Consider the following 24,688-nt stretch of genomic DNA (forward strand, 5'->3'; position numbering starts at 1 on the left):
GCTCCTCAAGTGTCCCAAACCTCAGATCAAGGGTGTTCTTTAAATGCTCTCAGCCCAGGCTAGAGTGCTCCCCAGCCCTCAGCCCCAGGCTAGAGCACTCCCCAGCCCTCAGCCCCAAGTTAGAGTGCTCCGCAACTCTCAGCCCCAGGCTAGAGTGCTCCCCAGCTCTCAGCCCCAGATTAGAGCGCTCCCCAGCCCTCAGCCCCAGGCTAGAGCACTCCCCAGCCCTCAGCCCCAGGTTAGAGTGCTCCCCAGCCCTCAGCCCCAGGCTAGAGCACTCCCCAGCCCTCAGCCCCAGGTTAGAGTGCTCCGCAGCTCTCAGCCCCAGGCTAGAGTGCTCCCTAGCTCTCAGCCCCAGGTTAGAATGCTCCCCAGCCCTCAGCCCCAGGTTAGAGTGCTCCCTAGCTCTCAGCCCCAGGTTAGAATGCTCCCCAGCCCTCAGCCCCAGGTTAGAGTGCTCCCCAGACCTCAGCCCCAGTTTAGAGTGCTCCCCCAGCCCTCAGTCCCAGGTTAGAGTGCTCCCCAGACCTCAACTCTAGGCTAGAGTGCTCTCCAGCCCTCAGCCCCAGGTCTGGGTACTCCTTGGCCCCTAATCTCAATTTTGGGATACTCCTCTGCATATCAGATCAGGGTAATACTCAGGTGCCCCAGCCTCAAGTTAGGGCGTTCTTCAAGTGCCTACAGACTAAGCTCCTCCTCATAGCCTGCTCAAGAACAGAATCAGCCATCTACAGGCTCCTGTGACTCTCAGGCCCTGTGTCTACCTGAAGATAGGCAGGCTCTTCATAGAAGAGAGAAGGTCAGTGGGGCTGTGGTAGACAGCCTGGGTCAAGGAGGCCATGACTGGCAAGGGACAGGGAGGGGATAAGGGACTGTCTGAATCCAATTCCCTCTATAGCCAAGCCTAATACTTGATATGGTGCTTCCATTGGACAACTATGTGACCCAGGTAGTTTTTATTGGGAGATTTGTTGACACTGAGGGTAACCCGCAGATTGGATCTTAAGCTTGTATCACAGTGGATTTACACAGGACTTCATTCAGAACCTCCCAAAGAAGTGTGAGTTGGGGTGGGGGCTTTGGGATAGCCAAGCTGGAGTGATCTCCAAGGACCAGGCCTAACCAAGGGGCATGGCATTGTTCTGTGGAGCCAGCTGGGAGTGGAGGAGTGTGGTCAGTCCCTGTTGCAGAGATTGGACTGGCAGCAGGCGATGGATACATGAGGACCTAAGCCCAAGCTGGAGACATCAGGACAGCCACTGTAGCACATCTTCGTCACCAGAGGCAGATCTGTAAAGCTGATGGGAGAACCTGGGGGATAAGAGAGAAACCATGGTGCTTCCTGAAGATCTGAGCTGCCCAAACCTCTATCATATCAGCCATTGTACTGAGGGCTATCTCCAAGGACTGAAAGACCCGGCCTGGTCCCTATCCTAGGCAGAGGCTGCCAGACACATTCCTACTGTATTCTTGATCTGCTGAGCTCTGGGCTCTGCCTGCCCAGTGAGCCAGCTCTCTGTTCAAGAAGGGTGTGTCCAGCCCATCCCTCTCATCACACTCACGGGTGGCAATGATGACACAGTGGGTGGAGCTCCATGGGCAGCTAGACGGGCGAGAGCATCCTCCAAATCCCTTGCACAGGTGGCATTGCAGGCCCTGTGTTACAGCTACAGACAGAAGAAGACAGAGACAGCCGGTGAGCAACTCCTGCAGAGGATGCCACCTGCTCTGGTACCCAGCGCTCAGCTTCTATCCTCAAGCTGGTCCCATAGCTCTGCAGCCCGGCCTCCCTCGAGGGGCCTTGCACCTCGAGAGAGACCTTGGAAGAAAGGCTAAGGGAAACCCTGATGCTCAGCCTACCACTGTGTGAGAGGCAGTAATCATTGGAGCCAGCTGGTCTGTGTTCCAGCCCAGAGTACCAAGGGCTGGATGGAGCAGAGGTGGACCTCCTGCGGAAGAGGAGAAGAGGTTCCAGCTCCTGAAGACCAGGGATGGGGATCTGGGACTTTAGCCATGCCCTCCTTTACCTCCAAGTACCTGAGAAAAAAGTAGTTCTAGCCCTGGGGTTCTCTGTTCTATGGTTTAAGATAATGGGACCTTTATCCAGTTAGCAAGGAATCTGGGGCAAGGCCAGGCAGATGGAGGGTGGGAGCCTTCTGAGTTCCACCGGCCATTTTCCTGGCAAATCCTAGATCACAGGTCTTGCATCCAGCCCAGGGACCCCCAGTCAGGCCAGTGAGTGGCCTACCTTGCTCTCTCTTGCTTTCTCTGGATTCCCTTTCCTGTCTCCTTGCCTCTCCCTGTCTTCTCTGCAGCCTTCTCCCTCTCTCTTTCTTAAGTTTTCTTCCTTGGATTCCAAAGTCCCAAATTCCATGCCCAGACCTGGGTATTCTCCATGATCAGTCAAGCTACTGCACACGGGCTCTGTACAAGTCCTGAGCTGACACACCAAATAGGGAAGCTCCTAGGGGAAGTCCCATCCTACCTGGGCCACCAAGGAGTGTCTGGGACAAGAAGCTGGCTCCTGCCTGGGGCTCCTACTACAGCCACACCTCTACCAGCCCTCACATGTAAGTTTGCTGGTCCATTCTGGCTAGTCTCAGAGGTTTTCATCCTATGTACTATAGAGCAGGTGGACAGATAGCAAGTCCCTACCACAGCAAGGTCCCCACAGTTTGCCTTGACTGTTTACTAGGCCTTATAAAACAGCCATAGCTGAGACCCTGCAAGGGGCACAAAAAGGTAGCAACAGAAGCCAAGAAGTCTGTAGCTGTCCTCTGTATGTTAAAGACACTAAACAGACTGAACATGGGTTCCCTGCACAGCGAAAAGCATAGACAGCAGCTGATTGAGGGGCAAGTGGTTGGGACACCAAAAGGGACAGGCAAGGTGCTGGGGAGAATTGGACTGGCATCAACTTCCATTTCTCTTCCTTCCCATGCCTCCTAGCTTTGCCCAGGCTCACCCTTCCATCATCCATATGGCAGAATCAAGCCCCGTCTCACAGGCCATCTCCTCCCGGGGAGCCTCTCAGCTATGGCATAGAGATCCTCCTTTGATACAGCCATCACGAGCTGACCTTGTTATGTTTGTACTCAAGGCTGTCTCCCTACTCTTATTCACTAGGGTTCTGGGGGTGAATGGGGATCCCTTCCCACTTCCCAATGCCCCCCAAGCATCCGTTACACTGGATCCTGCTTCACCAATGAGGCTCAAGAGATGTTCAAAGAATAAAGGATCGAATGAGCTCTAGGACAGGGACAGGAGCTGGGTCATGAAGGGAAAGAATAGCTGTCCCTCTTGGGGTCTTTGTGTCATCAAGGAAGCCAGGAAGGTTTAGCTCTCAGAAGGAAATTGGCTCTGGGAACAGTGGTAGGATCATAGGAACAGACCCTCAGGTAGACACTTGCCTAGAGAGAGAGGGTTTTGGAGAAGGTAAGAGGGACAATAGAACAAGCCTCAAGACAGCAGACTCCACTGGGTCCAATCCCACTGCAGTGTTGCCAAGGGATAGTTGACTCTCTCCCTGGTCTTATTTTCTCACCCTGGGATCAGCTTAGGATGGAATCTCCCCTTCTCAGGCTATGTTGAGCCCTGAGTCTACGGCATTACCCATGGGTGGCAGAACAGGCACACAGCAAAGATGTAGGACGTGGACTACGCAGAGAGAGACTGACTCCCTCTGACGTTGAAGTGGCCAGGCTTGAGGCTTTTGTCTCGAGGGGTGGGTATGAAGGAAGAGCCTGGGAGGTCCCTGTGTAGAGACTTGCCTCAGGCTCACAGATGCTCCTGAGATACTAGAGCCTTAGCTCAGATGAAGATGGCAACTGGCCCATGGCTGAGCCCTCCCTCTGAAACCTCAGCCCTGACAGAGACAAATGTCTCTAAACCTTGTGCTCAGGGCCATCAAAGTGGAGATGGACTGTGTTGAAGGCCCTGGGCAGCAATTAGGTGGTCAGCAGTTCAGACTTCCTCAGGTCAGAGAGTCCCCATTAGGCCCAGTTCAAGAATAGTGAAATCGAGCCAGAGATGTACACATGGACCTCCTATCCCACAGCTCAGGTGGACCCCAAATGCTGGAGCATTCCCACCCATGATGGAAACCAAGAGTTTGCTAGGTGAGGCTTCTGGGAGCTGAGGCTGGCTGAATCTGGAGCACCCTTTGCTGATGGCAACTGTTTCTTTGCTCAGGCATTGATCGGGGTTGGATATAGGAACCACTTGGACTCCATTAAAGGATGGCAAGGCCAGGAATAGGAAATGATATCTGTGGCTGTCCCTGGGAGGCCATCAGCAGGCACTGGCGTCAAGGCACCCATTACAGGAGCTAGCTAGCCTGGAGGGTACAGAAGTTCGAGGGAACTGAATGTCAACTAGATGAAATCGCCCTGGGAAGGTGGAACAGACAGAATCTAAACAAGGAGGTAAGAGCGTGTCAGGAGAGAGTTGTGGCTGCAGAAGACAGACCAGCTGGGGCCCTGGGGCTGGAGGGGGGCAAAGTAGCAGAGGTGTGCCGGGCTTGTGAGTGTGGAAGGTTGTTGCTATGGAGTCGGGGATACCTAGGGTTGGGTTTCAAACTGAGAAGCATGAAGCTTGAGTGTTGTGGGGTTCAGAGAAGAGAGTTTAGAGATCTATGAAAGCCAGCAGCAGAAGACAGAGGCTTGTAGATAGGGAGGGTTTTGGGGTCTAGGATGGGGAGAGGAAAAAGGAAAGAGGTACCCCAAAGGGTCAGCAGTGGCCCAGGCTGGAAGGACACAGCTAAGTAGGGGCAGTAGGGAAGGCATCCATATTCCTGACTCACCTAGCTCCATGCTCAAGACCACGGCCAGAAGGAACCAGAAGGGAAGCCTCATGTTCTCCGCGTCGGGGATGAGGTTTACTCCCTGGCCACCCCTTATACCTGCTTGTGGCTCCTACTCCACCCTTGCCTCCCATTGCTGCTGGTTCCCAGCCCTGAGTCACTTGCAACCTGGCTCAGATGAGAGCTGGCAGAGCTTGTTGCTATGTGGCCTTGGGGAGCCAGGTACAATTTCACAAGCCTTCTTCCCTCCTCCATGGAGTAGGGATGTGCCAAACATCAGGCCCAGGGCTCTCAAGGGAGGTCTTGTGCAGGCTGGAAGCTCAGTACAAGTCCACCTCACCCTGCAGCTGCAGAGAGGACATAGTATAGCAAGCAGTCTTCTGCTCCACTCGAAAGTGAGACCGGAGCTGGGGCCAGGTGATACTAGGATGTCTTCCTCGGCAGCACCTTCTGGATGGAGGATGGTGGCCCGGCTTTTGAAGGACCAGTTTCCTAATCTGCTAAATCAGGCTTCGGTCATGTCCTGTCCCTCCCAGGACTAGGAGAGCCAGGAGAATCATGGCTGTACATGTGATACTGGTAATCAGGGGTGAGTGTTAGCAATCAAGGGATTGTACTAGCATGGGACCAAGTGGCAATAGGAGAGGAAGGCAAAGCCTTTGGTGTTAAAAAGGTCCCAGATTGGGCTAAAGAGACAAAAGCAGGCAATTGAAGGGCAGAGGTCATTCTGTCAATAGACTGGGATAGAGGGGCTGAGGCCAGGCAAGAGACGCCATGTGTCTACGCTGGCTGTCCAGGTGGCTTTGATTGACCTCCATTCTTTATGGGATCCCCTCAACCCGGGGGTTGGACAGGGCAAAGGGCAAGAGATAGTGAGAGAGAAGCTACTAGAGTAAGACTCTCTTCCTCAGTATTAATTAACAAGGATGTGGGATTAAGAATCAGAAAGCCAGACCAAGGCACAAATAGCAGGTAGGGGGTTCCAGTCTGGTGTCTCCCACCCAGTTTCTCAGCATACTCTGAGGCTTGTCAGTCTATGCATGGGAATTGGTGGGCCTGCCTCTTTCCACAGAATGGAGGTGACTTCTAGTGAGCCCCAAATATCCTGTTAATACCTCCCTTGCCTTGGCTAGCTTGGGTACAAGGACAGGAACCAAAGACCTTCGGGATCAGAAGGATCCACCAAAGCAATCTGGATAGAGACAGAAAGGAATGAGAGAAAGAGAGCCACATGTCCTTCGCTTGTTTATTCATCCAATGGGGGACAGACATTGAAAGGGACCACCCTGGCATATAGGTGAATGGAGCTGGCTGGGGGAGGGAGATGTGTCATAAAAGTGGATTTCATTTCCTTGCTGGGTGAGAGCCTGGGGTTGGCAGAGACACAACCAAGGGAAGTGCTAGGCATCACGTGTCCGTCCATGCATAGTTTGGGGGCCTCCTCTGTGCAGACCCCATGCACAGGCCTCCAAGAGCCAGCTGAGAGGGTACTGGCACTGTCATTTCACCAATGAGATGGCTTGAGGAGCCCAGGTCACTCAGTGCTGCGGGATGCCACGGTGCTTGCCAGGAAGTAACCATGCACCAAAGCAAAGGCACACCCCACTCCTGGAAATCTTTCTAGAGTTTCAGAATGTGAACTCACGTGCTTGCCGCAGAAGATGAAGACACGGGTGCTCTGCATCCCGTCCCCGTCTGCTTTGGGGTAAGGTAATCACAGAGACGGTGGCAGAGTATGACTCTCACTGGATAGCTTGTCTCTGGTGGACTAGACCAGCCACCCCTCTGCTCTGAAGGACGCTTTGGCTTCATGCGCTGACCCAGCTTCCTCACATCCCACAGAAGCACACACATTTGGTGCTGTCCCATCAAGCGGCCTCTCTCCAGTGACTACCAAGAGGCTTCCAGATTGCAACTCTAGATAACCACTGCCGGCCACTCTGGACACCGTCTGTGTTGAGGGGCCACTGTTTATCACAGTGTGAGAACACTCACAGGCTTGAGCCCTCGTCCCTGACAGCATTAGCCCTGAGAAAGGCTGACGCTCCTTTGCACTTCTCTCTACTACCCCATCCCATGTTCCCTCTCTCTCTGTCTCCACACAAGGGGCCAGACACCCCTGGCCTACCCCTCAGCCCCTCAAACCTCCAGTTCTGACATTTCAGGTTCATAGGCTCCTACAACACTGCACTCTGAAATTCTCTGGTTGATGAAGCCACTATCATCTTCAGGGGGCCCAGCCTCAAAGAACCCCAGCTATTGGAGTAGTACCCATAGTTGAATGTGTTGGTCCTGGAAAGTTGAATGGCCCAGGAAAATGAAGTGCCTCACTCCTCCGTGCCTCAGTGCCTTTACCTGTGAGAGGGGCGCAGTAATGACCACCTCATACACTTTTGCAGAACTGTTGTGGAGTGTGTAGAGCCACCTGCAGTGGGCTAGACAGATGCTCATCACACCACCCCAGACAGGGTTCAGGACAGGCCATCTGGGTCTGTTCCCCTAATCTGCATCCCCCCCACTGGCAGGCTTGGCCCTGTATTAATTGAGCACCTTTTGGGGCTCTGTGCTAGCTAGGCACAGGGCTTCTTGTAGGGCTGTGTGGCAGTGTTGCCACTGTGGGGCCTATCTGGTCGGTGTCTAGACACAGATGAAAGAAGCTGGCCCCCAGCTCTGCAGTACCGGTGCTTCTCCAAGGGCAATCAAGCCTCCTCCACACCACCCCCTTGTGGTAGGAGGGAGGACCTGAACTGGGGCTCCTCTCAGTTTTGGTTGAGGACGCCATCTAGCTGGGGACAATGATCTTGCACACGCAGGGTAACAGGATAATGTTTCCCGGGCCTCACCCACTGAGTCAGGGACCCGCCTCTGACCCTCCTTGCCAGTGCCCTATGGCGTCCACAGGTCAGTCTCAATGCTTGCTGCTGCTGCTGGTGGTGTGCATGTTCCATGTGAGCTCAGGTGGGGGCAGCATTGGCTTCCTCCTAGCATCTTGCCTGGGCCTCAGGGGACACCACAGCCAGTGCTGCCTTTTGGGCTCTGTAGCCTGCACTGAGTGCACATGTGCATGCGCGCTCCCCCTCCCTTTTCCTGCCCTCCCTTGAGACTCATCTTCCCTCTGCCCAGTCAGTGTCTCCTCAGCTCCGGGCCAGTTCCCACCCAACTCACCTGTGTACTAAAGCCCCGCCCGTTCCTGTTCCTGAGAACCTCGGCGAGCCCATCAGCAGGATGCCCTCCCCACCCTCCCAAATCCTCCGGTGGCCTATCCCCGGAGGAGGAAACTGAGGCGGAAAACCACATCAGCTCTAGCAGCAGACAGAGTTCAGGTCTGCCTAGAACCAGGAAGAAGGTCCCCAGGATGGACCTTTGTGTCCCGAGCTCTCACCACTGGGAGGTTGGAATAAAACATTTGTGATGTGATGACCCAAGGACTCTCCATGGGTAGTCCCACTCCATGGACATTGGCCAGCATCCCGACCCCTGGGCTGGGCCAGTGTTAGGGGGTTCCTCAGTGACATGTGAGTTGAGGTACTAGTTAGAGAGCATGGTAAGGCTCCCAAGGACAGCTACACTGCATGAAAGGCAGATCTGTGTCTCCTAAATCTAGGCTGGGTTCTCCTGAGACTTGGTACCCAGCAGTCTGTGGCCACAATAGACTTCACAGGCAGTCATCACCTAGCACTCGGCTTGGCTCCCTGTATATTTGTCTCCCGGGAATGTAACAAGAGACTGAAGGATGTAGGAGCTGCCTACGGGACCTGGGAAGCCACTGGCTGAAGTCTGTTTCCCTGTCTCAGTCGCCCTACTGCCCTGCTCTGACCTGCGTCTGATCCCTTCTTGCCATGCCCAGAATAACAGGCCAGACAAAAAATAGCATGGGTCACCTGCTCCCAAGTCCCTGCCAACTTCAAGGCCCAGCAGCTGGTGTGTGAATGAAGGACTGTAGTGGAGGTCAAGGGGCCTGCTGAGCTGGGGCTGGAGGGATTTCAGTGGCCTATGGAAATGACGCCGTTGCTAGGAACCCTTGGCCAATGGCTATCCCAACATCAGGTCTGGCAGAGTTCCTCAGATAAGTGGAAATGACAAAGGGCTTCCTCACATGGCTTCCACATCACATTTGCTCTGGCAAGCCGCGCTGATCTTCGGAGACAGCCCTGCTGAGTCTTTCTCTGCTTCTAGCCAGCTCGTTATTCTCCGCCGCTCTCCTCCCCTCACCTCTAGCAGACCCATCCTCTACTGGGTAGACTGAGGCAGGGTTCTGAAGGTGGAGTTTGGCTACTAATTCTATCAAATCAGTGCTCCTTGACTTGAGTGATGACCCCTCCTCCATAAACATTCTCCCAGATGCCCCTGATCTTGGGTAGAGGAGAAGCCCAGCCTGCCCCACCCATGGGTGGGCACATTACAGGTCCACATGTCAGCCTTCTGAAAATGACCTTGGAGTGAGGTATCTGGATGCCATCAGTTCTTTCGTAGGTAGCCATGGGACCTCGTGGTAGTTGAGGAGTGTCAGAAGGAAGAGCGTTGGGTGGAGTGAATTGGGAGAGAGAGGGAAACTGTGTTTTTTGAGAGTGTTGCGTTTGAGTGGATCTGGCTTGGGGAACCGAGCTTTACAGCAAGCTCCAGAAGGTAGCTAGGAGTGCTGGGACCAGGGCCAAGGTCACCGGGGTAGCAAAGCCAGCACCGTTGCAGAGGTAGTACTGGCAACAGGAGGTGGCAGATGCATGCTTGGAATAGCCATCGTACACGGTTTCAAAGCAGCTGGGGACACAGGACTTCCTCACCTTCATCCGGTATGGGGTGAAGTCTGCAGGGGACAGACACAAGAAGGTTACAGAAGAGAGGATCAGAACCTTGGATAGCCCAGTCTTAGCTTGTCCACCAGTGCAGGTAGAAGCCTCCCTCCAGGATGCCAGACTCACAAGTTCGTGTGGTCATACAGTAGGTGGCCATGGCTGGGCAGCGCATGGGTTTGAAGCAGTTGTCTCCATTGTAGGCACACACGTGGCACTCCAGAGCCTGGGCTGTGGATGAGGATGGGGATCAGAGAGCAGGAAGAAATCCTTTTCCTGTCAGTCAGACCCCAGCTGTCTCCAGGCAACCTCCCACTTCCACTGGCGGCCAGATCAGGACATCCAGAAGGGGAGAGAATTCTGGCCAGCCTGCCCTTTCTCCACCCACCTTTTCCCAGGGTCAGGCTTCAACCGGGTCCCTCTAGCCTCTGTCCACCTTACCCACAGGCAGGCCCATCAGGGCCACCAGGAACACTGTGAGCAGATGGGTCATGACGGAGACGTGAGGGCAGTGCCAGAGTGAACAGGAGGTCAGCAGCTGGTCCAGGATCCAGCTCAAGCCAGGGAGGAAGCAGGGCACAGAAGCCCTGCCTGAGCTCTTGGTCTCTTAGAGATAAAACATCCCTGCATAGACGATGACAGAGATTTGTAATGACAGCTGGGCTGGGGCGGGCACAAGAGCCCTCCCAGCTCAGTGGGTGTCACTGATTTCCAGTTACCTGGAGATGGGAGGAGGGAGTGGGATATGGAGCATTCCGACCAAAAGCAAGCAAAAAGGGAGGGCGGAGGGAGCTAAAGACGGGGAAAAATGGGCAACATCAATGAAAACCAGGAAGTCCCAGAGTCCTTGAATGCCAAACACAAAGAGAACTTCACCCAGGGGGTCTTTTTTTTTTTTTTTTTTTGCAGGGGATACTTGGCATGCAGTCTCTTCCTGGCAAAGCCCAGAGTGCAAGAGGCTTGCCAAAATAAGACTGGAAGCCAGGTTTGGACTCTTCGTGGGGCAGGGGTCCTTCTCGCGTTTGCTCTCACTGCGTGAAGTCTCCCCAACCCCCGTGCGCAGAGAAGTGCAGGGCTGTGTGACTCCTTCACCACAGGGGAAGGGGCCGGACGATGCTTGCCCGAGACAGAGCTCCGTAGGCTGGGTCTGGTGTTTGGGACTGTTGGAGGGGGATGTGAACTAATACTCTCCTCCCTGCCTATAGACTCGGGCCGGCCCTTGCTGTAGGGGTACCAAAATACCCTCCCGGAAGACAACCCACCCTTTATGACCCATTTTCTAGGTGCCAGCCCGGGATGCTGAAGTCCTGCCTCAGGCCTGGCCTGAGGCTCGACTGAGCCTGCCCCATCTCGGGGAGCTCCGCCCGAAAGACTGCAGTCTTGCTTGGAAGGACTCCCAGGGCGGGCTGGGTGTGGAGTGACCTCGCCCTTGCCCTTCACCACCACGATCCCTATCGTCATGGAAACTCACCCCTGGCCGCTCCCAGGTCCCTCCTGCTGTCTAACTGGGAATCTGTACACACTTCGTGCGGTGTTGGTACCGCATCGCAGGCAGGCCAAGTAGGCTCCGCCGGGGCAACAGATCCGCAGTGCCTGCTCACGACTGGCCCCGCCCACCCCGCCCCCAGGACACACGCTCCGCCCCGGAGACCGCTCAAACCCCGCCCCAGCCTGCCTTCTGTAGGCTCAGTCTCCGGGATAAACTCTTTCTGGTAATGGACCTAGTGAGCAAAGCCTGGGCATCGCTGGGCATCAGAATGCACCTACTCATGTGAAGATTCCCAGTAGCGACCCAGAGGAGAGTATACACCTCCTGAAAATTCTCCTCAGGTTTTGCCGTAGCTCTCCTCATCCCTGCTGCCCTGCCCCCACAGACCAAGCTGCACTGTGTGGGCATGCTGACTCTGGGAAGAGGCACTACCTGGAGAAGGACCTCACCGCACCTCTGCCCTTACTTGGGATCCATAGCAACGCTTTCGAGCAAGCCTTAGAGGAATCCAATGGCTGACAAGCAGTTCTTACCATCAAAAGTGTGCCACTAAATAATTGCTCTATGTAGCTAAAATTCATTTTATTTTTATTGTGTTTCAAAAGCAGCCAAATTTTAATAGTTCTTCACGAATCCTACTTTTTTTCCTGTTGTGGGAGGAAGAAAATAAAGTCTGTAGTAATAGCGAAGAGTGCATAGGGCATTCTTCCAGCAGGTGCATGCGCACATACATACAAGGGGCCTTAGAACTAAGACAAACACACCAGAGGAGTAGGAGCTGGGAGGTAGAGGCAGGTGGATTTCTGTGAGTTCAAGGCCAGCCTGGTTTACAAAGGAAGTTCCAGGGCAGCCAGGGCTCGTTACACGGAGGAACCCTGTCTTGAAAAAAAAAACAAATAAAAATAAAAACAACGGAGACAAACAACCAATAAACTCTAGTCCTTGAGAAAACATACCCGTTCCTCCAAACCATCCACAAAGACCGTGTGGCAGTGCGCAGAAATAAGATCGGCTCCCATAGAGTCATATGCTTAAATATTTGGTCCCCGATGTGGGCAGGGGGTGGGGACTAAAAGGTGTGCTCTTTTTGGAGGAGGTGTGCAGGTGGATGAAGCATCAATCCTGCATGGGGGTGGGGGAGAGAATTGAGGCTGAGCTCTCAGCTCTTCCTGCCTCCGTGCCTTTGCTCCTCCACTCCTGGGCTCCACCTTTCTGAAATGGTAAGCCAAAATTAAATGCTGTCTTTTATAAGTTGCCTTAATCGTGGTGTTTTGTCCCACCAATAGAAAAGTAATTCAGAATCTGTAGATTTCTTTTGGCAAGATAGCCATTTTTACAATGTTGATCCTGCCAATCCATGAGCATGGGAGATCTTTCCATCTTCTGAGATCTTCTTTAATTTCTTTCTTCAGAGACTTGAAGTTCTTATCATACAGATCTTTCACTTCCTTAGTTAGAGTCACTCCAAGATATTTTATATTATTTGTGACTATTGAGAAGGGTGTTGTTTCCCTAATTTCTTTCTCAGCCTGTTTATTCTTTGTGTAGAGAAAGGCCATTGACTTGTTTGAGTTAATTTTATATCCAGCTACTTCACCGAAGCTGTTTATCAGGTTTAGGTGTTCTCTGGTGGAATTTTTAGGGTCACTTATATATACTATCATATCATCTGCAAAAAGTGATATTTTGACTTCATCTTTTCCAATTTGTATCCCCTTGATCTCCTTTTGTTGTCGAATTGCTCTGGCTAGGACTTCAAGTACAATTTTGAATAGGTAGGGAGAAAGTGGGCAGCCTTGTCTAGTCCCTGATTTTAGTGGGATTGCTTCCAGCTTCTCTCCATTTACTTTGATGTTGGCTACTGGTTTGCTGTAGATTGCTTTTATCATGTTTAGGTATGGGCCTTGAATTCCTGATCTTTCCAAGACTTTTATCATGAATGGGTGTTGGATCGTGTCGAATGCTTTATCCGCGTCTAAGGAGATCATGTGGTTTTTGTCTTTGAGTTTGTTTATATTATGGATTACGTTGATGGATTTCCATATATTAAACCATCCTTGCATCCCTGGAATAAAACCTACTTGGTCAGGATGGATGATTGTTTTAATGTGTTCTCGGATTCGGTTAGCTAGAATTTTATTGAGTATTTTTGCATCGATATTCATAAGGGAAATTGGTTTGAAGTTCTCTATCTTTGTTGGATCTTTCTGTGGTTTAGGTATCAGAGTAATTGTGGCTTCATAGAATGAGTTGGGTAGAGTACCTTCTACTTCTTTTTTGTGGAATAGTTTGTGTAGAACTGGAATTAGATCTTCTTTGAAGATCTGATAGAACTCTGCACTAAACCCACCTGGTCCTGGGTTTTTTTTTTTTTTTTTGGCTGAGAGACTATTAATGACTGCTTCTATTTCTTTAGGGGATATGGGACTGTTTAGATCGTTAACTTGATCCTGATTTTATTTTGGTACCTGGTATCTGTCTAGAAATTTGTCCATTTCATCCAGGTTTTCCAGTTTTGTTGAGTATAGCCTTAAAATGGCTATCTTGCCAAAAGCAATCTACAGATTCAATGCAATCCCATCAAAATTCCAACTCAATTCTTCAACGAAGTAGAAAGAGCAATCTGCAAATTCATCTGGAATAGCAAAAAACCTAGGATAGCAAAAACTTTTCTCAAGGATAAAAGAACCTCTGGTGGAATCACCATGCCTGACCTAAAGCTTTACTACAGAGCAATTGTGATAAAAACTGCTTGGTACTGGTATAGTGACAGACAAGTAGACCAATGGAATAGAATTGAAGACCCAGAAATGAATCCACACACCTATGGTCACTTGATCTTCGACAAGGGAGCTAAAACCATCCAGTGGAAGAAAGACAGCATTTTCAACAAGTGGTGCTGGCACAACTGGTGGTTATCATGTAGAAGAATGCGAATTGATCCATTCCTATCTCCTTGTACTAAGCTCAAATCTAAGTGGATCAAGGAACTCCACATAAAACCAGAGACACTGAAACTTATAGAGGAGAAAGTGGGGAAAAGCCTCAAAGATATGGGCACAGGGGAAAAATTCCTGAATAGAACAGCAATGGCTTGTGCTGTAAGATCGAGAATTGACAAATGGAACCTCATGAAACTGCAAAGCTTCTGTAAGGCAAAAGACACCGTCAATAAGACAAAAAGGCCACCAACAGACTGGGAAAGGATCTTTACCTATCCCAAATCGGATAGGGGACTAATATCCAATATATATAAAGAACTCAGGAAGGTGGACTCCAGAAAATCAAATAACCCCATTAAAAAATGGAGCTCAGAGCTAAACAAAGAGTTCTCATCTGAGGAATACCGAATGGATGAGAAGCACCTGAAAAAATGTTCAGCATCCTTAATCATCAGAGAAATGCAAATCAAAACAACCCTGAGATTCCATCTCACACCAGTCAGAATGGCTAAGATCAAAAATTCAGGTGACAGCAGATGCTGGAGGGGATGTGGAGAAAGAGAAACACTCCTCCATTGTTGGTGGGATTGCAAGCTTGTACAACCACTCTGGAAATCAGTCTGGCAGTTCCTCAGAAAATTGGACATAGTACTACCGGAGGATCCCGCAATACCTCTTCTGGGCATATATCCAGAAGATGTTCCAACTGATAAGAAGTCACACATGCCCCACTATGTTCATAGCAGCCTTATTTATAAGAGCCAGAAGCTGGAAAGAACCCAGATGCCCCTCAACAGAGGAATGGATACAGAAAAATGTGGTACATTTACACAATGGAGTACTACTCAGCTATTAAAAAGAATGAATTTATGAAATTCCTAGGCAAATGGATGGACCTGGAGGGCATCATCCTGAGTGAGGCTACCCAATCACAAAAGAACTCAAATGATATGTACTCACTGATAAGTGGATATTAGCTCAGAAACTTAGTATATCTGAGATATAAGATACAATTTGCAAAACACATGAAACTGAAGAAGAATGAAGATCAAAGTATGGGCACTTTGCCCCTTCTTAGAATTGGGAACAAAACACCCATGGAAGGAGTTACAGAGACAAAGTTTGGAGCTGAGACAAAAGGATGGACCACCTAGAGACTGCCATATCCAGGGATCCATCCCATAATTAGCCTCCAAACGATGACACCATTGCATACACTAGCAAGAGTTTGCTGAAAGGACCCTGATATAGCTGTCTCTTGTGAGACTAATGCCAGGGCCTAGCAAACACATAAGTGGATGCTCACAGTCAGCTATTGGATGGATCACAGGGCCCCCAATGGAGGAGCTAGAGAAAGTGCCCAAGAAGCTAAAGGGATCTGCAACCCTATAGGTGGAACAACATTATGAACTAACCAGTACCCCGGAGCTCTTGACTCTAGCTGCATATGTATCAAAAGATGGCCTAGTCGGCCATCACTGGAAAGAGAGGTCCATTGGATATGCAAACTTTATATGCCCCAATACAGGAGAACACCAGGGCCAAAAAGTGGCAATGGGTGGGTAGGGGAGTGGGGGGGGGGGTTATGGGGGAACTTTTGGGATAGCATTGGAAATGTAATTGAGGAAAATACCTAATTAAAAATATTTTTAAAAAAGAAAAGTAATTCAGACAGACCATATTCTGAGCCATCAAGTAAATCTCAATACATGCATGGGCAAGGATCAAAATGACTGGAGAGATGGCTCAGTGGTTGAGAGCACTGACTGCTCTTCCAGTGGACCTGGGTTCAATTCCCAGCAACCATATGGTGGCTCTCAACCATTTGTAGTGGGATCAGATATCCTCTTCTGGTGTGTCAGAAGACGGTGACAGTGTACTCACACACATTAAATAAATAGATAAATAAATAAATAAATAAATAAATAAATAAATAAATATTTTTAAAAAGACAACTGGGAAGAAAAACAAGCTATGTTATCCTATAATAAAAGACCATAAAGCTAGAGAAGGAAGGATAAAGAATAACATCCCAGGTTGATTTATGTTAAAAAAAATAAATCATACCTTGGATGGCAATGGACTTTGATTAAAAGTCTGTGGCAGTGGGGTTAGATAGAAGGCTCAGTGGATAACACTCCCTGCTATACAAGCCTGACAACTGAGTTTGATCCCTGGAGCCAATTGCAGAAGGACAGAACCAACTCCCAAAAGCTGTTCTCTGACTCCTCTGCTGTGGTGTGTGTGTGTGTGTGCCTGCACTGTCTCCCAAGTAATAGAAAAAACACTATCAATGACAACAACAAAGATTTAAAAATTATCAGAACAAAATTGTTACAAATGTCCAGAAGCCGTGTAACCGCACATTTCTAAGTAACCCAGGGGGGCAAGAGTAGCATCAATCAGGAAGTCAGAAAATATTCCTGGCAGATGGAGAAGACACAGCCCATCACAGCCTCTGATGCAGTCACAGCAAGATGCCCTGAAAGCATTGTTGTAGCAGATGCACAGGAAGTGATGTTGCAAGCGGGAGAATGGTCCCAGGTGAGAAACCGGAGTCGGTGCAAATCAAACCCAGAGAGGGCAAAACATAGCAAAACATGAGCAGAGCTGGAGAGACAGCTCAGTGGGCACAGTGTTCCGTGTCCAAGTCTGAAGACCTGGGTTCAGATCTCCAGCACTGTGGAAAAGCCCGGCTAGCCACTGTGGATGCTGAGTGTCTATGCACTGTTAGATCAGAAGGCGCCCTCTGAAGAAACGTTATTCTGAAATGATGTTTGGAGAGACACCTGAACTTCTGCGCTTGGGAAAACAAAGCAGGTTCTGTTGCTCAGAAAATGAATACCTGAAAGATGGACTAAGTGGTGTCTGTCTGAAAACACAGTGGGAAGGGCAGGCTGGTGGGGGGGGGGTCACTGGGGCTCCCTAGCCAGCCAGTCCAGCCAAATCTTCCAGCTCCACTTTTCAGAGAACCACTTTGAGTCAAAAACATTTATGGTAGAGAGTTATAGGGGAGATACTCAGCATCAGCCTCTGGTCTACACACACACACACACACACACATACACACACACACATATACACACACATGCATACATACATACTAAAAGCAAAACAGGGAAGAAATCAGTGAAATAGAAAAATCAAAACAGTAAGAGAATTGGTCAATTCTAAGGCTAGTTCTATGAGCATGCCCAGAATGAGCACCAGCCCCCTTTTGTCCATGGCTGGAACAGATAAAGGGCTTGCCAGAAGCCAGACCCAGGTGAATGACTAGAGGAACAGGAGATAGGCAGTCTTTATGTTCTTTGTGAGAAATAGGCTATTAGTCTGAGCTGCCAATGAGACTATAGGTCACACCCATTGGGATGGTGAGGACAATAGATGCTCTGGGTAGGCTGGCCCTCTTAGAAGACACGATCAGTTGGGTTTTGAAGTTTCCCTACCTGATCTTTGGAAGTTGTGCTTGGTTGCCTGGTGTGTCTTTTACTAAAGCAAAAGAAACAGTGTCTCTCCTTGCCCTAGGTAGGTCAGAGATCTGCCCAGACCTTTTCGTGGCCGCTAGGTGCCTTCCTGAGGCTGCTTCTAGCTAGGATCACCACTGGGGCCTTCTGTTGGGCTTGGGCTCCTGTAGGAGGAACTCCAGAAATGAGGGACTGGACTGCCTGCTTCCCACTGACCCCAGGCTCTGTACACACACACACACACACACACACACACACACACACACACACACACACACACACACACACGGTTGTGTGTAGCTGGAGAGAGCTCCCAGCTTTGTAGATACTGCCATGGGCTGGCCAGCCTGGTCAGTGGGGGTTGAAATTAGGTTAGATTAGGTCTATGAGTGCCAGAGAAGCTGTCCAGTGAGATCATACAAGGGAAGCAGAGCTGAGTTTGAGATGCCTGTAGACTTCAGGTGAGAAGACAGAGCTTGGCTGGGGGATTTGTCTGTTCTGTGGCCTCTTGCCAGCCGCAGATGCTGTTGTGTTCCATTGGAACCCCAGTTAATTTAAAGATTTTTATATTTGTGAGTACACTGTACATTGTTGCTGTCTTCAGACAGACCAAAAGAGGGTATCAAATCCCATTACAGATGGACCATGTGGTTACTGGGAATTGAACTCAGGACCTCTAGAAGAACAGTCAGTGCTCTTAACCACTGAGCCATTTCTCCAGCCCCCTTGAGTCCACTCTTTGATGGTGGCTATGCAACCTTTCCCTGCTAATTGAAACATGCAGAAGGGAGGCTTGTTGAGACTCAGGACATAGAGGGGGTTTACAAGGCTCAAGAAGTAAATAAGTCTCGTAGGTCTCAGGAAGCCCCAAAGCTCACAAGATTCATCAGCTCCATCCCCCCAGGCTTCTACAGGTAGAAGACAGGAGACTCTATAAGGATGAACCTTTCATGAGCTGTCCCCCAGGCTGAGGTGGGAGTTTTCGTGACATGGCTGCCTTTGAGTCACCCATGTCTTCAAGTGACCATTCACACACATTCCTTTACACAGCCTCCAAAGGACCTAGATAAATTGTTCCTTTGCCATCAGTGCCATGTCTGGGGTTCATATCTCACCAGAAAAGGACACACAACAGCTGTCCTCTACATGTCAGCTGTGGCAAGCCATCATAGACCCAGCTGATGACACTGGTTCTTCCTTCCATCCTGGAGCTAGGTGGTCTGTGGGCTTCCTGATTTCTGGGGTGGGACTACATCCTTTCCTGTCTCCAGGGAGCTGTCAAGGGTCTTCATCACTAGCATTCCTATGCCTGACCTGATAGGGGGGCACTTAGGAGTCACTTCCCAGCTCCCAGACTGTTTCCACACTTGGAAATGGTTAGAACTTCAGTTTGGGCTTCACTAGCCCTCTTCTCTGCCTAACTCCCATGTGCAGGTAGCTTCTATGCCCAGAATACTGCAGAGCACCTGCAGAGAGGAGCGGGAAGTGTTGCGAATGGAATGTGGCTAGCCTGGCAAAGAATTCCCTCCTAACAGGTGTCTTCCGCCGCTTGACTCTGCTGACCACAAGGGGGTGCACTGGCACCAGGCTTGGCCCTCAGCTCCAGGTATGGCAGTCACAGGGAACAGCCACCACACAGCAGCCAATGCAGGGTGTCTCCCGTGTCTCTTAGAAAGTTTCCCAATTTCTTGGGTTGGGGCATGTTCCTTCTTGCCTTTCCCTCCATCTCTCTTGCTCATGGTAGATGAATGTCCTACAGTGTCTGGTAGACAGGGTGGTGGCTCTAGAGCAGACCAGCTTCCATTACAGACAATGGTGGCTGGGCGTGGGAATCTGTGTAAAATATCCCAGGCTCAGCAGATCCAGTCAGCGCCTTGCTCTACGTGAGGACCTGGAGAGGCCCAGAGAAAGAGACTCACTGGGTGGAGGTACCAGGGCTCACCCCAGACCAAGCAGTAGCTTACCTAGACATTGAGGCTTGGTGGCTTAGGGAGTTTCGATCATATGCCACCTCTCACAGCCCTCTTTCGGAAGCAGGGTGTTTAGTCTTCTTTAAGGATCAGGGTGTAAGTGCATAAAGAGAAGAGGGACCCTCACTATACCACTGTCATCTGCAAAGGGCAGGGTTTGCCATATAGGCCCACCTTCGTGGGCATGCAGGATAGTAGCTACAGTGGAACGGGCTAGCCTGCTTAGCAGCAAGGAGGACTGCATGTTTGGATATCTGCTGAATACCTGTACCTTATCCAACCACACGGCCTCACCCTATTCAGGAAACTACAGAAATCTAAGTAGCACCCAGGGCCTAGGCAGCATCAGGAACCTATTTCATGGGAAAGCAAGCAGTGGGCCTAGATAGACGGTCTCTAGGGCTGTACTCTGCTTAGGGCCCTTCTAGTCTGCATCTCGTCAGCTGGTACTGAGTCACACCTCCCACCCCAACATACATTCATCTGGAAGAGTCCCTAAGGAGTGAGTGAGGTCCTGGTAGCTGGACTCACCTTGGACCTTGGCTATGTGCAGTGCCCTTGAAACTCTATGAGGAACCTTGGGGAAACAATCTCAGGGTTGAGGCCTGGGTACACTGTCCTTCCTCCCCACATGGGACTTGGAGAGAGTTTGCCCCTTCCAAGATGGAGGTGCCTTTCAGGTCCAGTGCCAGGAGCTACTGCATGCTGCCCAGGCTTGCCCAGGGTAACATGTACCAGAAAACTTACTATCCCACTCACGACTCCACACAGCCACAGTATTGTTAGATCATTTATTTCCAAGTAGAAAAAAAATAACTGGAACAAGTACAAAATCAGAGGGGTGGAAGCATGTCTGTCCCCCATCTTCCATGCTGGGACACAAGCCACATCTTCCTGTCCTGGGGGAGGCACTGTGCTATATATGTCATCAGCTCTTGGTGCCCACCAAGACCCAGCCCCAGCCTTGAAGGGTATCCCCCAGCCTTAGCGCCTGGTGCCTCCATCATGGCTAAAGCATGGGCCGTGGGGACACTGACGACTAGAAGGGAAGGGGCAAGGGAAATTCCAAGCAGTACATTACAGGCAGAGAGCCATAACAGTGAGCAGGCTGAGGCTCGTTGCCAGGCCCAGGGTGACACTGCTGAGCAGGGCATGTCCAGGTGCAGCGCTGACCAGCCTCTCGTTGCATAGGTCAGTCTGGCAGCATTGTGTGACCTCGGAACCACTGCTGACATGGCCCTGCTGGCTGTAGTCGGAGGTGCATGAGTTTGCACACTCTTTCCTCACCAGGTTCCCATTCAGAGGCTCCACTGCACACAGAAAGGAAAAGGGCATCAGGCCTGACTTAGTGTACCCTGGCTCCCACCGAGCATCACCCACTCTTGACCACCACTTTCACCACGACTGGCCCATTCCCAGGATCAAGCCTAGGGCTGATCTCTTGGCCCTGAGGGACTTGGGCTGCCACTCACCTGAGGTGACGGTTTTGCAGAAGTAGAAGTTGGACGGGCAGACCTGAGGGTTCTTACAGTTGGCACTGTTGGTGCACACGTGACATCGAAGTGCCCAGGCTGAAGGATGAGGGTTATTGAGTCAGTCAAGTAAAGGTCTTTGCCCCAACCAGAGCCTTCGGAATTTGTCACCCTAACCTCTGCCCCAGATGCCACAAAGCTCGTGCCTGTGTTTGGCTCAGAGGGTGTCTAGATATTCCTTAAAGCCCTAGAGAGGACATTCTAGTCAGTGCCACCCCTGGGCAGAGGTGAGAAAGCAGAGGGAGTACGGAGAAGAGAGACTTTTCAAGAACCTCAGGAGATTCCTGGTCTTTGCTAAGTGTCCTCCACACCAAAGGTCTGAATTCTGAAGAGCCCGGAGAAAGAGGGACTTGACCACCCTAGTGTTGCCCAGGACAGATAAGAGGTGGCAAAGGCAGTAAGGGAAACCTCTCAAGATATCTCCAGCTCTCCTCTCTCTCAAAATGCCCCTTTTCTAAGAGTTAGTGCAAAAATTGCCTGATTCTGAAATAGTGTGATTTTAAGATCCGGTGAGTTAAGATATCAAACTCATTTTGTTTTAAATGTTAAGAGCCAAGCACCCCTAGCGTTCTCCGAGCCTAAATTCCATCTTCCCTCATTTGATGACATTCTGTCAAGCCCAGCCTGCCTAGGGATGAGTGTCTAGCATCTAGACAAAGCTATCCACCCCTTCCCAGCCCCCAAGTGCAGCCGCTCACCTGGGCTAGTGGCCACAGCCAAGACAAGGAGGACGAGCAGAGCTGTCTTCATCCTAAACATCATCTGGAAGCACTGGGGACCCTTTCTCTCCCCAGATCTTATAGATGAGACAGGAGCTGTGGGAGGATCGAGGGCAGGCCAGAAAGCAGCATGCAAATCAGGTCCACCCCACCCTTCCTGGCCCCATGCCCTCAGTACAGGCTTGGCTTCTGCCACCTGGAGGGACTGGAGTGCCTGGTCCCCTCAGCCCCGCAGCCTTCCTGAGCAGGGTTGGCTGTGGTCAGAAGCCTGGCAGACCATTCTGGTTCTTGCTCCAGACACTGGATGCTGTTGAGTCTCCATCCCTCCTGCTGTTGTCTCTGCCGCTCTCTCTGGCTCTCCGTTTCCTTGTGGATTGCGTGCCTGTACCTGGGTCACCTTGTCTTTGCCTTTCTGTTTCTGTCTGTTACTCTCGGCATCTAATCACCACTGGGTAACTCTTTCAGTCACAGCCTATGCTGGAAGTCTCAATACCTACAGGTTGGGAGGCGCAGAGCACCTTCTTCTGCTCTGGGCTCAGTGCATCGTTGACCCAGTGGGGACTTGGATCAAGGACCCAACCCCAGGGGAAACAAATGGTCCTTGTGGAGGTGACTGTGGGGTCAGGAGAGAGAAGTGAGTCTCTGTGTGTGCTGGGTATGGCCAGGTTAGGGCTATGAAGATCCCAGATCAAGTGAAGCAAAGCTATGGCTACTTGTTGGGGTCAGCGGACAAGTGTCCTTAGAACTTTCATGTGGTTCTTCTTGAGGCAGGTTTTGGACTTGGCAGGACCTGGAATCTGGAAGTCACTTGGATAAGAGCCCCTGGAGAAGGTCCAGCTCTGTCCCAAGCCTTCCCCTGTGTTGCTAGGTAATATCTGCCTCCCCTGGATTTGCTTATGGCACCTGGAAGGCCACAGGAAAGGCCTGAAATTCAGGGTCCCTGCTTCCTTGGAAAGGCCCGTACAGCTCCAGCCCCTCTTCCCTGAATACATCAGACATAGGGAGAATGAGTGGGCAGAGGGATAGGAGGGTGGTTCTGAGCCTTGGGAACAGAACTTGGGACTCCGTGACAGGGCGGTGACAGAAGAGTTGGCAAACAGGGGAAGATGAGTCATTGGAAAACTGCTGGAAAAACAGGTTTGGAGCTACTCCTGGGCTCAGTGGAGTTCTGGGGTCTGGGAATGAAGGGCAGACAAGAAATGGGGAGTCTGGGCCTGAGATTGAGAGCAGGGTGCAACAGGCTTCACACTTACACCCTGGGTAGGAGGATGTATCGGCATGCTTGCTTGCTCCCAGGGACCTCAGCCTTCATGTTGGGTCTTGGATCTGTGAGATCCATGGTGAGAAGGGTCTTTGTCCTTGGAAGATCTGCTAGGAGGATGTGTCAGCTGTCTGTTCCCAGCTGTGCTCTATAGAAGTATAAAAGAGCCACATACTAAATTTGTCCTTAGAAGACTCTGTGATTCCGGTGGCAGGAGCACTTGTGGGTATTGAGGCACTCAACAAGGGTCCTGTTGGAGGTGGCCAGGCTGGAACTTGGAGGCAGTTACACATAGAATGGGCACAGGCACCATCAGTTCCCTCACTGTCTGCTGTCCGTACCCACTTCATGCGGAGCCACTGCTTTGAGAACATGGGCCCTCTAGGTCCTGGTTCACAGCTTCCGGGGTCTGGGGCTGAGATCTAATTTCCCCCTTGGAGATGTTGGCAGAAGAATATTGCCCAAGAAGTGGGATGAATGGGACACAGGGCAGGGAACACTATTGTCTGCCCCTCAGACTTGGCTGTTCCCTTATCTCAGCAGGACTGGCCAGGAAGTTGAGAGACAAGCCTGGACTTCTGTCTGGCGCAGAGGTCACCCTGCTCATGTCTCTCCCCCTTGCATTCGTGGCTGAGACACAGAGATAACAAGAACCACGTGAGCGGCTCAGAAGAAAGGCATATGGGTGAAGAAAGAGCAACAGATCACCACAGCTCTTCTGAAAGTACAGTCCAGGGGTCTTTCCGGGCCTGAAGAGGGCACTCAGTAGACAGGTCAGATCCCTAGGCTGAAGGTATTCAAACACCTTGGGGTATAAGGTGTAGGCACACTCCAGGATCTCCCAAAGCCACCCTGTACTTCAAAGCAATTCATTCATTCATTCATTCATTCATTCATTCACTCATTCATAATACTTTGTAAGGACCTCCTGTACTCTAGTCACTACTTGTATAAGGGACCCTGGGGGAGGAGAGAGGCAGGGCACAGTTCTGTGCCACAGACTAGTAGGAGAGAGGGACACAGATATCATTGCTCTGTGTAGTGCACTGAATGAGTAGGGCAACTAGAGAGGTGGGGGCGGGAGCACTCTTGGAGTACTGAATGACCTACGTAGATCTGTCTAAGCTGGGACCTGAGGTTGGTGCCCATCAGCTGGTGAAGAGGACCCCACCAAGGGCCCCAGAGTCTTGGCTTCCCACGCCACACCCTAATGCTAGCTCTTTTTCTGCAAGGCCTTGTAAATTCTCGGTGAGTCAGACAACAGAATGAGGAGTGTTTCCCTGGGGCCCCTTCTGTCCTTAATCACATAGGTAGAGCCTTGGATGACACAGAGATAGGCAGAAAAATCCTTGTCAGCATCACTCAAGAAAAGGAGCCATCACTTGGCCTCTAGACCTGGGGCTTTCCCTCCACAGTCCTTTCTCCTGGCACAGGAGTAACCTTTATGCATGGAGCCACAAACCTAGACATGGGTACTGCTTACTTGTCTGGCGCCTGGCATAGCCTTCACACACCTTAAATTATTCTTGGGGGCCCTGGCCACCACCACCAATTGGCTAGAGGCACCTTCTCCCGCCATTCGTCTGTCAACCATTCATCCATGAGCCAGTCATGTATCCATGTACACATTCATTCACTCATCTATTTTCCATCACCTGTTTATTATTTATTCATTCACCATCTATCAGTCAATCATCTAACTCTGTCCATCCATCTGTCT

At 50.9% G+C, this 24,688-nt stretch overlaps 3 protein-coding genes across 3 annotated transcripts; all 3 read right to left on the reverse strand.

Moving 5' to 3' along the window:
- Window positions 1–1,016: 1,016 nt before the first annotated feature.
- On the reverse strand, window positions 1,017–4,865 carry Slurp2 (secreted Ly6/Plaur domain containing 2). The gene is made up of 3 exons (NM_001081961.1): window positions 4,802–4,865; window positions 1,563–1,667; window positions 1,017–1,311 (listed from the first exon to the last, which is right to left on the reverse strand). Exons 1-3 carry the CDS (start codon window positions 4,851–4,853, stop codon window positions 1,175–1,177), a joined length of 294 nt encoding a protein of 97 aa, NP_001075430.1. The 5' UTR covers window positions 4,854–4,865; the 3' UTR covers window positions 1,017–1,174.
- Window positions 4,866–6,033: 1,168 nt separating this feature from the next.
- On the reverse strand, window positions 6,034–11,157 carry Lynx1 (Ly6/neurotoxin 1). The gene is made up of 4 exons (NM_011838.4): window positions 11,063–11,157; window positions 10,033–10,215; window positions 9,721–9,822; window positions 6,034–9,605 (listed from the first exon to the last, which is right to left on the reverse strand). Exons 2-4 carry the CDS (start codon window positions 10,082–10,084, stop codon window positions 9,409–9,411), a joined length of 351 nt encoding a protein of 116 aa, NP_035968.1. The 5' UTR covers window positions 10,085–10,215; window positions 11,063–11,157; the 3' UTR covers window positions 6,034–9,408.
- A 9,076-nt stretch (window positions 11,158–20,233) lies between these two features.
- On the reverse strand, window positions 20,234–21,745 carry Ly6d (lymphocyte antigen 6 complex, locus D). The gene is made up of 3 exons (NM_010742.1): window positions 21,687–21,745; window positions 20,929–21,027; window positions 20,234–20,766 (listed from the first exon to the last, which is right to left on the reverse strand). The coding sequence occupies exons 1-3, from the start codon at window positions 21,736–21,738 to the stop codon at window positions 20,534–20,536; spliced, it is 384 nt and encodes a 127-aa protein (NP_034872.1). The 5' UTR covers window positions 21,739–21,745; the 3' UTR covers window positions 20,234–20,533.
- Window positions 21,746–24,688: the final 2,943 nt, after the last annotated feature.

This window comes from Mus musculus, chromosome 15 (genome assembly GCF_000001635.26).
Source record: "Mus musculus strain C57BL/6J chromosome 15, GRCm38.p6 C57BL/6J".
NCBI lineage: Eukaryota > Metazoa > Chordata > Mammalia > Rodentia > Muridae > Mus > Mus musculus.